Consider the following 15,490-nt stretch of genomic DNA (forward strand, 5'->3'; position numbering starts at 1 on the left):
TGAACATTCATTCCTGAAAGAAGCTGCAACTGTAGAGCTTTGAAAAAGACCTCAGACACAACATCTGCCCGGTAACCGGGGGCTTGGAGCCGAGTCTACTCCTGGACCCCTGGGACCTCACACTAGTTATACCACAGTCCTCCAAACTTATGTTTCTCATAACTTAATTCAATAAATTATGAGAAACATACCTGCAGTCTGATATTCATTTATTAATTAGCTCCATGTATGGACCTTTACAAGCTAAATTAAAATATAATATGATACTTATGTTGGTGCATAAAACACTGACATTTTCATGTAATTAGCTCACCACAACCTGGACCTGGGTCCGGGTCAGGGTCTGAGTCTGGGTCTGGGTCGGGGGTCTCGAGAGAGATGGCTTGTTGGTAATGAAGCCTCGCTGCCTTAAAGGTTTTGTTTTTCTAAATGGATCAAAGAACGATTTTGAGTTTGTGTATGACTGTCATGCATATTAATCTGTGTGTTATCGGACAGATAACATTTTAGGAATCATTAGAAGGGCAAACAAGTCTTAAAGAAACTCTCATTTGTTGTAGTAGGTGTGACATGTGACCAGGTGTGTGTTTCTGCTCGTGTTGCGTGTGACTGTTTGTTGTAGTGGACGGAGGTTGGTCCCGCTGGAGTCCCTGGTCCCGCTGTGATAAGCGCTGTGGCGGGGGCCGCTCCATACGCACTCGCTCCTGCTCCAGCCCTCCACCCAAGAATGGCGGAAAAAAGTGTGAAGGAGAGAAGAACCAGGTCAAACCCTGCAACACTAAACCCTGTGGTGAGACAGACTGGAGATGTTCACCCACTCTTGTTGAGCTCAGATTCCATGACCTGAGGTGAAGCTCCTGCTGTGCGTAGCTGAGAGGTCATTGTGGTCGCATTTTAAGGAAAATCTTGGTGTCAAGGCGGACTATGATCAGCAACATTATGCAGAGAAAATGCCCTCAGCATCTTGGGAGAATTCATGACCTTCTGTGTGTATTGTCAGATGAGCAAGGATGCCCGCCGGGACAGGAGTTTGTGTTGTGTGCCAACCAGTGTCCTCAGCGCTGCTCAGACCTCCAGCAGGGCATCGAGTGCCAGAGCAACACTGAATGTCAGCCTGGCTGCCGCTGCCCTAAAGGTGCTCAGACCACTATCATTTTAATACAGCCTGAGTGTTCTTCTCTTTTGCATATCTTTCCTGAAGGTGCTGTGCCTGCTGGTGTTCACCCAATGACCTGCAGGCACGTTAAGTCCGTGTGTACATGGACGTAGTAATCACAGTGGTCACTGTCATGGCGAATTCAGAAGCCGTTCCCTGTGAGTAGCCTCCGGAGGCTGCAGAGATCCGGGCCAGGACCTCTGAGTAACTTTAGATTTGAGAACACACTGTTGAGAGATGACGAGTAGAATGTTTCCCAACTAAGATAATACATATTTTGATTGATTGTGGATGGGTGTGTGTTTCCAGGACAGTTGCAGCAGGACGGGGTGTGTGTGCAGCTCTGGCAGTGCGACTGTGTGGACTCGCAGGGGCAGGTTTGGGCAGCTGGCAGTTTGCATCAGGTGGACTGTAACAACTGCAGCTGCTCTAACGGACAGCTCCTCTGCACCAATCACAGCTGCCAGGTCACGTGCACGTGGAGCTCTTGGTCCAGTTGGGCATCATGCAGCGTTTCCTGTGGGCAGGGCCAGAGAACCAGATACAGGTGAGGAAGCAAACACGTTCATTATTGTGATGTTGATGTTTGGTTGTTGCTTTTCACATTTTGAGAACTGTAATTCCTATCCTTTCTGGCCCAGAGAGATTTATTTTTTGTTCTTGTGTGTGATGGAAGTGTCTTTAATGTGTCTTTAAAGCTCAGGAAGAATGTAGATTTGATTTATTCCCTGTTTTTGTGCCTGGTAACTGTATAAGAAGCAGTGATTGATAATGTTTTGCTGCTGTCGTGTGTCAGATCTCTGATCTCTGAGACGGAAGGAACAGATTGCCAGTTTGAGGAAGTCCAGCATAAATCCTGTGATCCAGGACCCTGCCCACCTCTTTGTCTCCATAACAATCAGGAACTCAGTGTGGGAGACACCTGGCTGCAGGGAGAGTGCAAACAATGGTGAGACGGATGTATGCAAATATAGGCAAAGAACATTTGTATGATGAGCAGTACGGTGGAGCAGTGGTCCTCACTGTGGCCCCCCAACAAGAAGGTTGTGGGTGGAGCCCCGGCTGCAGCACGGGGTCTTTCTGGGTGAGTCTCCATGTTCTCCCTGTTCCTGCTGGGTTCTCTCTGGTACTCCAGCTTCCTCCACAGTCCAAAGACATCAAGAGGGACCAGGTTAATCCAGACTCTAAATTGACCGTAGGCGTGGCTGGGAGAGCCACTGGTTGTCTGTCTCTATGTGTTGGCCCTGCCATGGACTGGTGACCTGTCCAGGGGGAAGGCTGCTGGGATAGGTTCCACCCCCACCACCCTCAACAGGAGGAGAGGGAGAACATGGAGGGATGGATGGGATGATGGATGGATGGATGAATGGATGGATGAATGGGTGGAAGGATGGATGAATGGATGGATGAGTTTGGATGGATGGATGGATGAATGGATGGGTGAGTTTGGATGGATGGATGGATGAATGGATGGATGAGTTTGGATGGATGGATGGATGAATGGATCGATGAGTTTGGATGGATGGATGGATGGATGAGTTTGGATTGATGGATGGATGAATGGATGGATGAGTTTGGATGGATTTGGATGGTGAATGTTTGCACTGCTGAGAAAAGTAGAACTTCAGGGATTTGGCTTTGTGTTTAGCTCTCTAATTTGTTTTGCCTTCCAGCACGTGCACTCCAGAGGGAGACCACTGCCAATACATTGACTGCAGAGGTGGGCCACGTTTATTTTAATCACAAAAAGAAGGACTTTGTGCACTTAAGCTCATGTACGAGTTTATTTATTGTGTCCTTGTTTGGTTTAATTTCAATTAATGTACAGCGTTGAATGTACAAACAAAATGTCAATCCCAGAGTGAATGAAGAGCAAAGAAACCCGGCGGTTGCATGAATTGATGTGTTTTCTTCTCCAGTGGATGGCGGTTGGACCCCGTGGTCGGTGTGGTCTGACTGCTCGGTGACCTGTGGGCTGGGTAAACAGGTTCGGAGCCGTGCCTGCATCAACCCTCCACCACGCAACAACGGGTCTGACTGCAGTGGTCCGGACAGAGAGACCCAGGACTGTCGTGCTCCTCCCTGTCTGGGTCTGTAGTACTCAGAAATGCACCAGTTGCAGTATAATTGTCACAGTATTACCTATCAACCTTTTGTTATTATCTTTTGCAATGCAGAGACACATCGGATTTGAGATGTTTCAAATATCTTTGTGATCTAGGAAGCAAAGTGTCAGCAGCTTAAGTTTGGAAAGGAAGTAGACACACCTCTTATTTGCCCTAATCTTGTTCACTTGCTTGCCTCCAGATGACCTTTGCCCCTGGTCGGCATGGTCACCATGTTCCCGGAGCTGCGGTGCTGGGTCTGTGGCACGACGCAGGGAGTGTGTGTGTGAGACGGCAGGCGATGCAGCATGTCCTGCTGAGATCGAGGCCGAGAGGAACCGAGAGGAGACCCAGTTGTGTTTCAAACAGCCTTGTCCAGGTACCCAGTCAGAAATATTCATGCTGCTTTGGGAGGTGTCACCTTCGTACCCTGAAACCAGATGATGCCTATTGGATGTATTCATAGATGTAAGGAAACTACCTGACACCATCCCTGCCTGTCCCTGGTTGACGTTTAAGACGCTGATAGCTCACAGCAGTTATTGTAAAAGAAGAAAACTGAATGTGTGTAAATAGATTTCTACACACGGCAACAGATTCTCATGGAATTACAGATAAATCTGTCTTGGATTTGCAGTGGCTGATTTGTCTTCTTCTGCAGAATGTCCCATGTCCCAGTGGAGTGTGTGGTCTCAGTGCTCGTGTGTATCCCAGAGGCAGCAGCGCTACCGTGTAGCTGTTGCCCCAGCCACCAGGGGGCAACAGTGCTCTCCTGTTGAAACACAGAGCCGCCCCTGCAGCCTCAGTCACTGTGATGGTGAGTTCATGACCCTGACCCCAGTACATCTGTGTGCAGTGGCTCCAGGCTTTTCCTCTCGTGTCCTTAGGTTAGCTAGAGTAGCAGCCAACTGACAGAGAATTCTTCCCTCTGACGATGTGGCCGATGGAGCGCACACACGGGGTGTCTGTGCACTCTAGGATCCACTTCACGTCTTGTTTTTTGATTTTTTTTTCAGAGTGTGAAGCTCCATTCGTCTACTCAGCTTGTGGGGCCCCGTGTCAGAAGCACTGTGCCCTGCAAGGCCAGAAAGATCTGTGTTTAGGTGTCAAGGAGTGTACACCTGGCTGCTACTGCCCACAGGTGAACCTTTAGTCTCAGCTTGTATGCCTGTTTATATGTGTGTGTGTGTGTGTGTGTTTTATATGTGATGCATTACACAAGCAAACTTGAGAAGGGAATAAAGTGGAATTAATGGAGAGTGTTAACATGACAGAATAAGAGCTGTAACCTGTGTGTGTCTGTGTGCAGACAGAAATACCTGCATGAGAATTTAAATGAGAAATATGAGTGATCAAAAGATACTCAGTTTACCCTCAAATATCCATTCCCATCAGTCATCAGACACTTCGCACTTTTAATGAAGGTGTGAGATCCACGAGTTCCCAAATTTAAGCTCACGTTTAACTTCGTTGAAAGCCTGCCAACGTCTCTTGCATGCTGCAGCTCTCATGTCACATCAAAGATGCATTTATCAAGACTGAGTGTCAAAATGAGAGCAGAGCAAGAATCTACTGCCGTAACTTAAAAGTGAAACATTCTGCACTATATGACGATGCGAATACATCACTTTGATATTAGTTTGGATGACGTTTCTCTAATGTTGCTTAGCCCCGTTTGGGAGCTTCCAGCTTTGATTTATTACAAAATCCTGAAAAATCCTGTCTGATAGATTGACGCTGCACCCATCGAGCAGCTGGGAGGAAGTTAGAGAGAAAGCTGCTCCCCTGAATATGCCCGTAGTTGTTGCCAGAATTATAGTTCCAAATTAAAGTATTTGTCATTCAGGTAATGGTACATTTTGTGTGATTTTTTTAAAAGATGATTCTCTTATAGGTTGATTCACCTCAGATCTGTGCAATATGAAGAACAAGAGAACCAAAAACTTGTTCACTAGTTCCTATTTTTCTTTTTATGACGAGTGTGTGTGTGTGTGTGTGTGTGTGTGTGTGTGTGTTTTCTTTGCCCCTCCAGGGTCTGCTGCAGCAGAACGGTAGCTGTGTTCCTCCAGAGCAGTGTGGCTGTGTCCACCTCCAACACCAGGCCTCGGGACAGCCTCCCACACCTGTCACCGTCCCCCAGGGAGCTACGGTCACTGTGGGCTGCAGCACCTGGTTAGACGCATTTACAGGCCTAATATCTCTGCATCAGTCCAGATTAGTTTGATCCTCACCTTTTACCGGAGAGAAATAAGTGTGTGGGAGCAAGTACCTGTATTTGATTGTTACCATTGTTTCCATGGCTACCTACCACCTGTACTTCATGTTTATCAGTCTGCACTGTTTCTCTTTTTGGCGACTCTTTTTTTTCTTTTTGGTCTGCTGATGGTTTTATTTCTGAGTGACTTCATGATCTGACATTGGCTGTTTTGTCCTCCAGTCTTTGTCATGACGGGTCTTTACAGTGTGACACGAGAGAGTGCGAGGGTGAGTAATTTAATGGGAAGCTCCTCCGCTTGAATAACACCATCACACTGTACATCAATCCCCCCTCGTGGCGTCTTTCAGTCGTCCTCAGCGAGTGGTCGGAGTGGACGCCCTGTTCTCCCTGTGAACCCGTGTCCTCGATGCACCTCAGCACCCTGCCAGCGGGGGATATTGGTGACAGTAAACTGGTCTCAGTCCAGAGGCGTTTTCGGGCCTGTTTGGATCTGGAGTCTGGTGTTCCGGTGTCTAAAGATCAGGAGGGAAGTCAATGTCCAGGCCGCCTGGCAGAGGACAGACTGTGTCCAGATGCTGAGATCTGCAGAGGTAATGGTGTTTGTGAAAGAAACTGCTAAAGAAACCTTTTAAGTGTCTATTTATTCAAGTTTAGATTCAGTGACCCAGGACTTTTATGAAGTGATAGTTGTGTTACCTTAAAATGAGATCAGTAGAAGTCCAAAACTACACCAACTAGTTGTTTTTAATATTAGAAATCTGAGGTGGGCAGTGACATCAGAATTCATTCTCTGAATGTATGCTGTACATGTGATATTAGTAAATGAGTGTCTTGTCTGCATAATTATGTCAAGATTTGTGTGGTTTTTAATCATGTGACTTGGTTGGATCTTGGAGATGAGCAGGAGAGGCCTGAGAATGGAACCTTGGGGATCACCACATTCAGATGTGATTTGTAATCACAAATCTACAAAGTCATTTCTTTACGTTGGAAATGAGATTCAAGTCCTTTTATGGCTGAGCAAGTTTTCTAGTCTGTGACTGTTTCTCTTCTTTTCTGCACTGTGCAGCACTTCAATGCTGCCATCGCAGATTTATAGCCTTCATCAGTTTGAGATCATTTCTTAGCAACTGGCATGCGAGTAGTGGCCCATTACGTCTTGTAGTACTGTGTTTTCCTCAAGAGGTGATGGTTAGTCTCTATGGTACCTGCAGAACTGCAGCAGCTCCGTGTCACTGTCGACTGCAGCCTCTTGCTGAGAAGGCAAGTGTTTCCTTGTCTCTCACTGAAGAGGAAGTAATGTTGCTAAGTCATCGGCCACCGCTTTACAACGTGTCTGTGCATCCGCCATATTGGAGAGCTGCAAGTAAATAAATATGACATGTATTGGGGAAGGAAGACTTTATTCTCACTTTAGGCTGAACTGGTTCTCATTAAATGTGTTTTTTTTTCTTTTTATAAATGCAGGACAGCACAAATGATACTGGTTATATGAGTGCATGCACGCATAAAACAACACAAGGCAGTACAATAAAGTGACCATCTGTGTCTTTGCTGTTCCCAGCTGATGTCGAGCGCTGGTGTAGCGTCTCCTCTCCAGTTCCTCTGTGACTCTTGACATGGCTTTGCTCGGATGTGTAAATGCAGTGTTTGAATAAATGTGATCTCTAACATGAGTCAAACCTCTCAGCAGCTCCAGGATTATAGGTTTGCTACAAATGTACAGAATTTAATGAACAAAGGATGTGCTTTTGTTCTTGTTGATGATAATGTGTATTCCAACAATTCCAGCTATTACAGCAGACATCGGAGCAACTTCAGTTATGTTTGGAGCGGGGACATGGTTGAGGGTGATTATGATGATGATCTGCTGTTTCAGATCTGTGTCAGTGGAGTTCGTGGAGCGCCTGGACAGCCTGTGCAGATCCATGCAGCGGCGGAGTCAGGCAGCGCTACAGACGGCCCCTGGCCTCTCCTCCAGGACCCCAGTGTCGGAGCCAGCAGACACAGAGCCAAAGCTGCAACACAGGACTCTGCCCTGGTACAGCTGGCTTCCATAAACACAGCGCAGTTAGACATTCACCTCACAACATCAGCACAAGGGAACGATCCACTTTATGAATAATTTGTTGATAACAAAACGCTGTTGTGCATTCAAGCACTTTACTGCACATACAGCCGAACTTCCTCCAAAAATCCAAGTTTGTCAAGTTGTGCAGCACAAGCGGTGATTTTGTAATTCCTGAAAATGTGTTAAGAAAGTGATTTTGCATGCAGGTGAACGCTGTGAGGACAGGGGGCGGACCTACCAAGAGAGCTGTGCCAATCAGTGTCCTCGTAGCTGCACGGACTTATGGGAGCATGTACAGTGTCTCCAAGGAGCCTGTCACCCAGGTATTTTCTGACTTCTCACATGAGCAGAAGCATCTGTTTATTAAAAGACTGGTTAATCACTGGGCCAATCAGCGTAATTCTATTTTAGTACTTTGCTGTGAGAAGTGAGAGTGAAGTGGCAGTTGTTTAACTTGAAACTTGACTGCTAATCATATTAGCAGAAGGAATAACATTTACCGGGCGGCACGGTGGTGCAGTGGTCAGCACTGTGGCCTCACAGCAAGAAGGTTCCGGGTTTGAGTCCCGGCTCGGGTGCGGGATCTTTCTGTGTGAGTCTCCATGTTCTCCCTGTTCCTGCGTGGGTTCTCTCTGGTACTCCAGCTTCCTCCACAGTCCAAAGACATCAAGAGGGGACGAGGCTGATTGATTCTCTAAATTGACCGTAGGTATGAATGTGAGTGTGAATGGTTGTTCGTCTCTGTATGTTGGCCCTGTGATGGACTGGCAACCTGTCCAGGGTGAACCCCGCCTCTCGCCCGTAGACGCTGGGATAGGCTCCAGCCCCCCCCGACCCTTACTAGTAGGGAATAAGCGGAAGACGACGATGGATGAATAACATGTACCTTTTTTCCCATTGTGATGCCACCTGTATTATCCTGGATGGTTAAAAAGCTGGATGTGAGTGTTTATTCTAGCTGTTACAGTCTGATAAGTAGTGTTTGAAATGACTAAATGAGGGCAGGAGTTGATAGGGTGAGGTGCTCTGTGAACAGGGCCAAGTGCTCTTTTGACCTGTGTTCAGAAGTGTGTAGCTTTTATTTTATATGGAAAATCATATGAATGTTTTTTATGATATGGAAATACAGCAAGTGTTTGAATCATCCCTCCCTCCCAGGCTGCCGGTGTCCAGAGGGGCAGCTGCTGCAGGACGGCCAGTGTGTGCCGGTGACAGAATGCCGCTGTGGTATCCCATCAGGCAACGGGACTCTGGAGTTCAGGCCAAAGGAAGAGTTTTCCATGGACTGCAACACCTGGTGAGAACGGCTGTATGTTGGGTATAAAAGATGAACAGCGACATGTTTACCTTTAATGTAACTGTGTGTTTCTCTCCACGCACGTACACACACACACACACACACACACACACACACACACACACACACACACACACCCTCCACCCGCAGTGTGTGTGAGAATGGCACTCTGGTTTGCACTAAGCTTCCCTGCCCAGTCTACGAGCCCTGGAGCTCATGGAGCACCTGCTCTGCTTCATGTGGACATGGCCGGCGGACGAGGACGCGCCTTTGCCAAGACACAGATGGTGGCCCTTCCTGTTCTGACACGGTGCAGACACACAGCTGCGATCTGCCATCATGTCCAGGTCTGAACACCAGACATTCAACATGTGGGTGGTTTGCCTTTGTTGTTTCTGCATCTTTGTCCTCCTTCCCTCCATCCAGCGGGATGTTTGTTGAGCGAATGGTCTCCCTGGAGTGAGTGCAGCGCAACATGTGGCAGCGGGTTATCGATGCGGAACAAGACGGTCCTTCAGGAGCCCGAGCCTGGTGGGACGGCCTGTGTTGGACCACTTGAACAACACACTGTTTGCAACACCAACAGCTGCCTACCTGGTAAAAGAAAAACTAGAATGTTGAATGAAGCTACAGTGAGATGATTTGGTCGCGGGGCTACTTAGATATGAACACCAGAAAAGTGTGCTTGAATGAAGTCATTCTTCCGCTCAGTATGCAGACGTGGTCTTTTGGTCATGTGTCCATGCATGCGTGTTCCAGAGTGTCCCGTCGGCCAGGTGTTCAGTGACTGCGCAGGTGCCTGTCCCTACGCCTGTGAGGACCTGTGGCCCCACACTCAGTGCTTACCTGGACCTTGCCACCCTGGGTGCACCTGCCCCCCCGGACAGGTCTGGACACCTCTGTGCTTGTGTGTGTGGCTGGATAGCAGCACATGTCATCGTTGCTCATCTCACTGTGGCCCACAGGTGTTGTACGGAGGCTCCTGCGTGTCTCACTCAGACTGCCCCTGTTCATCCCTCTCGCTGCCGATTGCTTACCAGAACTGGAATATCAGCACGGAGGAGAGGACGGAAGTCCTGTTTCCACCTGGAACATCCAGTCAGCACCTCTGCAACACCTGGTAACTCACATGAGGTTTCATCCACTCATTCACTCATTGGAGGACTCAAGGGTTGGGTTTGGAGTACCGACATGGCCGTCTAGGCCACATCTGCATCATCCAGGCTCAGAACCCTTCAGTTGGCCACTGCTGCTGCATTCACTGACGCCATCTCAAGGCTTTTAGCACATTCCTGCTGCCTCGACCTCATCGATGTGTGGAACCACCAAAGTATCTTCAGCTACCTTTTTATTCACTGCTTAATTGATCAATTAACTTAATTGAAAATGAAGAGTATTGTTCATTGTAGCCCTCACATAGTTATTGTTAAAGTCCACTTTGGAAACACAATACATTTTGGCACGCGTGTGGGAAACATAACCACAATCAACGCCGCTGGCAGGTCGGCAGCAGCCTGACTTATTTATAGAAAATAAGGTATCAAATTAATTTGACAACGATACCTTGAAATTAAGAATGCTTCTCAGATCACCCTCCAGGGAAAGTTTTGAAGTGTTTTGAAAGATGGTCAGAGTTCAGTTTCATTGTTTCAGACAAACTATACATCAACAACAATCCAGTTTGGGAGGATGATAGTGAATGTAACAGATAGTCTGAGCGGCTGCAGACGTGCTGTAAGTCTTTCCATCTTCCTCCTGCTGCCCTCAGGTTCATTTAATGCAGTCAGATGGACGCGGCCCTGTGAGACACTGCTTGCTTTGTTAACATTGTCCACTGATACCTGCCTGACGTTGCTCATGTTACTGTACTCACCTGACTCTGATTCTCTCCAGTGTTTGCCAAGGAGGAGTGTTTAACTGTACTTCTGAGCGCTGTGATGGTGAGTGATGGTCTGCCTCAGCTGCTCCTGTGGAGAACATTTCACACACTTTACAGGGCCCCTCGGTTTTTACCATCAAAGCACCAGCAACTAAGATGTTTGGTTGAACTGTCAAGGCCTGATAGATCTGTCGGTCTGGTTATACTTAGTAACAGCAGCTGCTCCAGTTGCTCCAAATAAGTGAGCGTCAGTCACATCAATCAGAGCCTCTACAGGCCACCACTGCGTTGTTGTTCCATGAACATGTGATGCCATCTTGAACTCCAGAGGAGAACAAGCTGAATGATGGGCAGGAGTAGAGTGTTAGGAAGTGCACCCACTCATGTCCTCAGGGGCCGCGGCTTTAATCCTCATCAGCTGATTCATCCTGATGTGTTTCCTCCCCTTCCTCTGTTCTCTGGACACAGAATGGCCAGGATGACCAGAGTGCCTCTCATAGTCACCTGGAAAACCTCTCAGCCTCTGTGTCACTGTCATATTGTGTCCTTATGACTGATGGTTGCTGTGTTTCACTCAACACCTCATGTGGGTGGTCAGGAGACCATGAGACCACCGGCTGATGCCTTCAGGCTGTAATATTACCCAGCGTCACGTAACCTCCAGCTCCGAGGGAAATAATACTAAACACAAATAATAGCCTTGTATAATGTTGATTGGAATGGATTTGATTGGATTTGAAATCAGATATCGATTTCTGTTGCTCCTCTGTGTTGATGCTGTGATGCCTCTGAGTGACCTCTGAAAGCAGACAAAAGCCCCCCCCAAAATCTCCCAAAAAATAGAAATAATAGAAAATAAAACCTGCGGTATCATCTTGAGTTGATTTGGGGATCATGATGTGATAATTTTGCTGTTTGCAGTTGAAAAAGGACTTTAATATAGAAGCATGTGCGTATTACAGATTGCATGATTTTGGCCTGTGGTAGCGATGAAGGGATTCACCGTGTGCAGCTTTACTGCTGCAGGTACATGGAGGTAACACTGACATGAAAATGTTGTATATGTATTCCTCACACACGCCCCCTCTCCTCCTGCAGTGGACTGTGAGTGGTCCAGCTGGTCCCAGTGGAGCCCATGCTCAGCCAGCTGTGGTACAGGACAGCAGAGCGCCACCAGAACAGTCCTACAGCCCAGGCTCTATGCAGGGGCCCCGTGTGAGGGGCCGGACCACCGTACCACCTCCTGCAGAGCTCCTGATTGTGGTGAGTGAGAGGATGTGACCTCATGCGCCTCGGAAAACTGAACAGGGATTCGATCTGCCCGATGTCACTTATGGTGGTTGGTTTTGCCATCAAGAGTTAATAATACCTTTATTTTATGAGGTGCCTTTCATGGCACTCAAAGTTGCTTTACAACAAATCAAGAATCCATCTAAAACATTAGAAACACACTTAAAGCAAAAGCAGACATTGCAGAGTTTGCAGCAGGACAACAACAGACAGAGGAACATTAACGGTACGCCTGCCTAAACAGGTGGCTTTTGAAGAGGGAGATGGAGTCGATGTTTCTGCTGTCAGGGGGAAGGGAGTTCCAGAGGCGAGGGGCAGAGCGGCTGAAGGCTCTCGAGCCCCCATGGTGGACGGACGGGCTGATGGAGGAGGCAGACCAGGCCGGGTGGGGACACTGATGTGTAGGAGGTCAGAGGGTACAGAGGAGGCAGGTTATGGATGGCCTTGAATGTATGGAGGAGGATTTTACAGTCATTGCGGGGTTCAGTGGGAAGCCAGTGGAGTTGATGTTGACCAGGAGCGGTGTGACTGATGGGTGGTGTTCTGGTGATGATGCGGGCGGCAGAGGTCTGGATGTCGGGTCTCAGCTCAGGTGCAGTGACCAGTAGCACTTTTGTGCATAGACTCAAGCTAGAGTTCTGAGTCCATATGACAACATATGACCTCACTTCCTGACTGTAGCCTGCTGGCTTCACCGCTCACTCTTTCATTGACTGGAACCGTCATTTCTTAACTGGTGTACTGTAGTTTACTATGAAGCTCCTCTGCACATATTTCAGGGAGGACTGGATGCAATCTGTGACCTTTGAAACTACATCATACAATTCAATATGACGGAAATTGAGTTCCTAGGGTGGGTAAAATCCAGAATGCTCATTCCAGTCTTTAGCAAAAGCAGCAGCACCTGTATTGAGTCACAGACATGAAGACATCGTCCCCAAACAGTGTTTCCTGTATAGGAGGAGGAGACCCACACAGTAGGTGTGTGTACGGCGTCACCGCTCAGCCCCAACAAGAGACACAACTTTTAGAACGACGATTAACAAAGTGTGTAGCAAGCATCATGCTGTCTTGGGTAACATTAGCTGGAGTTGCTAGACTGCCAAAGTGTCAGAAAAGACCATTGTGGGGGAGGCGGAGTCAGAAAGCAGTCAGGTATATTTACTGGAAGTCTTGGCACAGAGGCTGCAGGATCTGGCTCAGGACAGGTGGACAGGTATAAGGTTTCTAGCTGACTGAATAGGCAGTGAGAGATTTGTGCTGCGAGATTAAGTGTCATGATGATTAATACCTTCAAATTCACTCTTTACTGACACACCCACTTCTGAATCCACCTACTTCCTCTCATCAGTAATTCATCATTAAATCTGTCAATTTTTCAAATTTCCTTTTTCCATCGTGTCATCTTCCAGTTTTATCTTCATATTTTCTTCCCTCCTGCCTTACATTTTCTTGCACTTGTCTCACTTGTGTCCCTCTCCAACACCTCCACAGCGTGTCCTGACGGGGAGCAGTGGAGGCGGAGCTTGTCAGAGGAGGCCCCGCTGTGTGAGAGAAGCTGCCAGGATATTTACTCCTCCTTTCCCTTCAACTGCAGCCACTCCTCTGAGGGCTGCGTGTGTCAGGAGGGCCTTTACAGAAACACAGAGAGTGTTTGTGTCATCCCGGCTCTCTGCCCCTGCTATGACCAGGGCATCCTGCAGGAGGTATACACACACACACACACACACACACACACGCGTGCGCGCTGGCCCAATCCCAGAGTAAACTGACAGCTAACTCAGCAGCTTGTGTCCATTGTGCCCACCTCATTGTGGTGTGTTCTGAAGCTTATTAGCCGTGTGTTTACGTTCTCCCTTTCACTCCCATTGTGTTATTTACTCATAAAGAAGGGCCGATTAGAAGATGAGTGACATGCCCCACGGGCCACATTACACCACAGTGCTTCTCCCGCCCTCAGCACCATCCATTATTTATTATGTGGCGTAGAGAGTCGGCATTGGACCGCAACTGGGCAAGCCTGCCAGCAATAATTTATGAGGGAGGGGATATTATAGGATTATAAGAATTAATCATATTCTGACAAGGGGTCAGGTCCCTTCTCCTGATTCCTCTTCCTCAAGCCTGAATCAACCCTCGTGTCGTTCTCCCCCACCTCAAACCTCTGTTTTACCTCTCCACAATCCCTCCTGTGCATTCTCTCCCTTTCCTCATTCTTTCCTTGCTGCCTTCTCTCTGTGTTCTACCTAATCAACCACTTCATGGTCACTACACCTGGTGGAAGCCACTCCCCAGCGGGCGGGTGCCTCTGTACTGGTTGATGTAGAACACTGGTAATGGTTCTCATGGTCCTGGCAGCCTATACTACAATACACAGTATGTCATCATAATTACACTGTCATGTGTCAATATGAATGTGTGTGTGTGTGTGTGTGTGTGTGTGTGTGTGTGCGCGCGCTCGCACCAGGCAGGATCAGAGTGGGACGAGGGCTGCTTGTCATGTCGCTGCGTGAACGGAAGGAAAGAGTGCCAGCTGAGGTGTCCTGACCTGCAGTGTGATGAGGTGAAACATGTCACACACTCTCCAACGCTGAGCACTTGGTCACCATCTGCTTGTGCAGGTTGACAGTCGCAGCAGAGCAGCATGTGAGGGGGACGGCGGCGTCACTACAGGGGTCCCTCAAACCAAAGCCAGTGGGCTCTTTACAGTGGATTTTCAATCGTTGTTGTAAAAAGCAGCAAAAGGTTTCTTCAGTTTGGACTTGACGGTGTTTAACGAGCTCTCTATAGTGCAGTACTACTGTAGCATTGGTACTGCTAATTGGTACATAAAACTAGTTTTCATCCCTCAAGATTAACACATGCAGTATTTACTTAGGTATTTTATGAACACAACCTCATGCTAATATGTTTTGTTAACAAAACACACTATTAACTATTTTTAATTCGCGTTAAGGTTGAAAATGATCAGTTTCTCCTAACATTTTACAAAGGCAGCCTTTGACATCTCAGTAATGTGTACATGAAGTAAAACTACTGAATTCCCCTTCTTGGTGGTATTTGAGAGCTTTTTCAAGGTGCAGGTGTAGGTTCAGGGGCACCTGGGGCGGGTGGTGGAGGACACGTGTGGATGAGATGGTCTCTCCTGGAATATTTCATTTATAGTGCATTTACAGGATATCTTCAGATCCAATAGGGGACATCAGACCAAAACCAAACCTTGAATGTTCCTGATTTGATTGAAAACAGCTGTGATTATCATCACATCAAATGAAGGAGCATGGACTGTGTCACACGCTGGTGTGATTTGAGGCTTCTGGCTGACGCTGCTGACGACGAGTAGCCTGTCTTGTATCGCCAGGACTCATCTCCCCCCTGGTTTCCCCTGAACGTGATGCACCGCAACTCCTGTCGTGCACTCATGCACTTTCTGATTTGAAAAATCAGAGTAAAATTCCAAGTCCAGCGTCACTC

General features: G+C 47.7%; 1 protein-coding gene across 1 annotated transcript in view; it reads left to right on the forward strand.

The window, feature by feature from the left end:
- The window catches only part of sspo (SCO-spondin), a 74,129-nt gene that overhangs the window by 48,314 nt on the left and 10,325 nt on the right, over window positions 1-15,490 (forward strand). Inside the window, exons 89-111 of the mRNA XM_086191740.1 lie at window positions 623-790; window positions 1,001-1,135; window positions 1,466-1,703; window positions 1,953-2,105; window positions 2,830-2,876; window positions 3,076-3,246; window positions 3,464-3,640; window positions 3,923-4,078; window positions 4,278-4,402; window positions 5,294-5,433; window positions 5,699-5,745; window positions 5,827-6,069; window positions 7,359-7,520; window positions 7,757-7,873; window positions 8,709-8,847; window positions 8,998-9,194; window positions 9,274-9,444; window positions 9,607-9,734; window positions 9,813-9,967; window positions 10,741-10,787; window positions 11,825-11,989; window positions 13,511-13,722; window positions 14,484-14,579. Of these exons, the coding sequence (XP_086047866.1) occupies window positions 623-790; window positions 1,001-1,135; window positions 1,466-1,703; window positions 1,953-2,105; window positions 2,830-2,876; window positions 3,076-3,246; window positions 3,464-3,640; window positions 3,923-4,078; window positions 4,278-4,402; window positions 5,294-5,433; window positions 5,699-5,745; window positions 5,827-6,069; window positions 7,359-7,520; window positions 7,757-7,873; window positions 8,709-8,847; window positions 8,998-9,194; window positions 9,274-9,444; window positions 9,607-9,734; window positions 9,813-9,967; window positions 10,741-10,787; window positions 11,825-11,989; window positions 13,511-13,722; window positions 14,484-14,579 (3,389 nt within the window). The remainder of the gene's footprint in view (window positions 1-622; window positions 791-1,000; window positions 1,136-1,465; window positions 1,704-1,952; window positions 2,106-2,829; window positions 2,877-3,075; window positions 3,247-3,463; window positions 3,641-3,922; window positions 4,079-4,277; window positions 4,403-5,293; window positions 5,434-5,698; window positions 5,746-5,826; window positions 6,070-7,358; window positions 7,521-7,756; window positions 7,874-8,708; window positions 8,848-8,997; window positions 9,195-9,273; window positions 9,445-9,606; window positions 9,735-9,812; window positions 9,968-10,740; window positions 10,788-11,824; window positions 11,990-13,510; window positions 13,723-14,483; window positions 14,580-15,490) is intronic.

Source organism: Aulostomus chinensis, chromosome 21 (genome assembly GCF_037954235.1).
Source record: "Aulostomus chinensis isolate RoL2024-O1b breed Wild chromosome 21, RoL_Achi_v1.0, whole genome shotgun sequence".
NCBI classification, from domain to species: domain Eukaryota; kingdom Metazoa; phylum Chordata; class Actinopteri; order Syngnathiformes; family Aulostomidae; genus Aulostomus; species Aulostomus chinensis.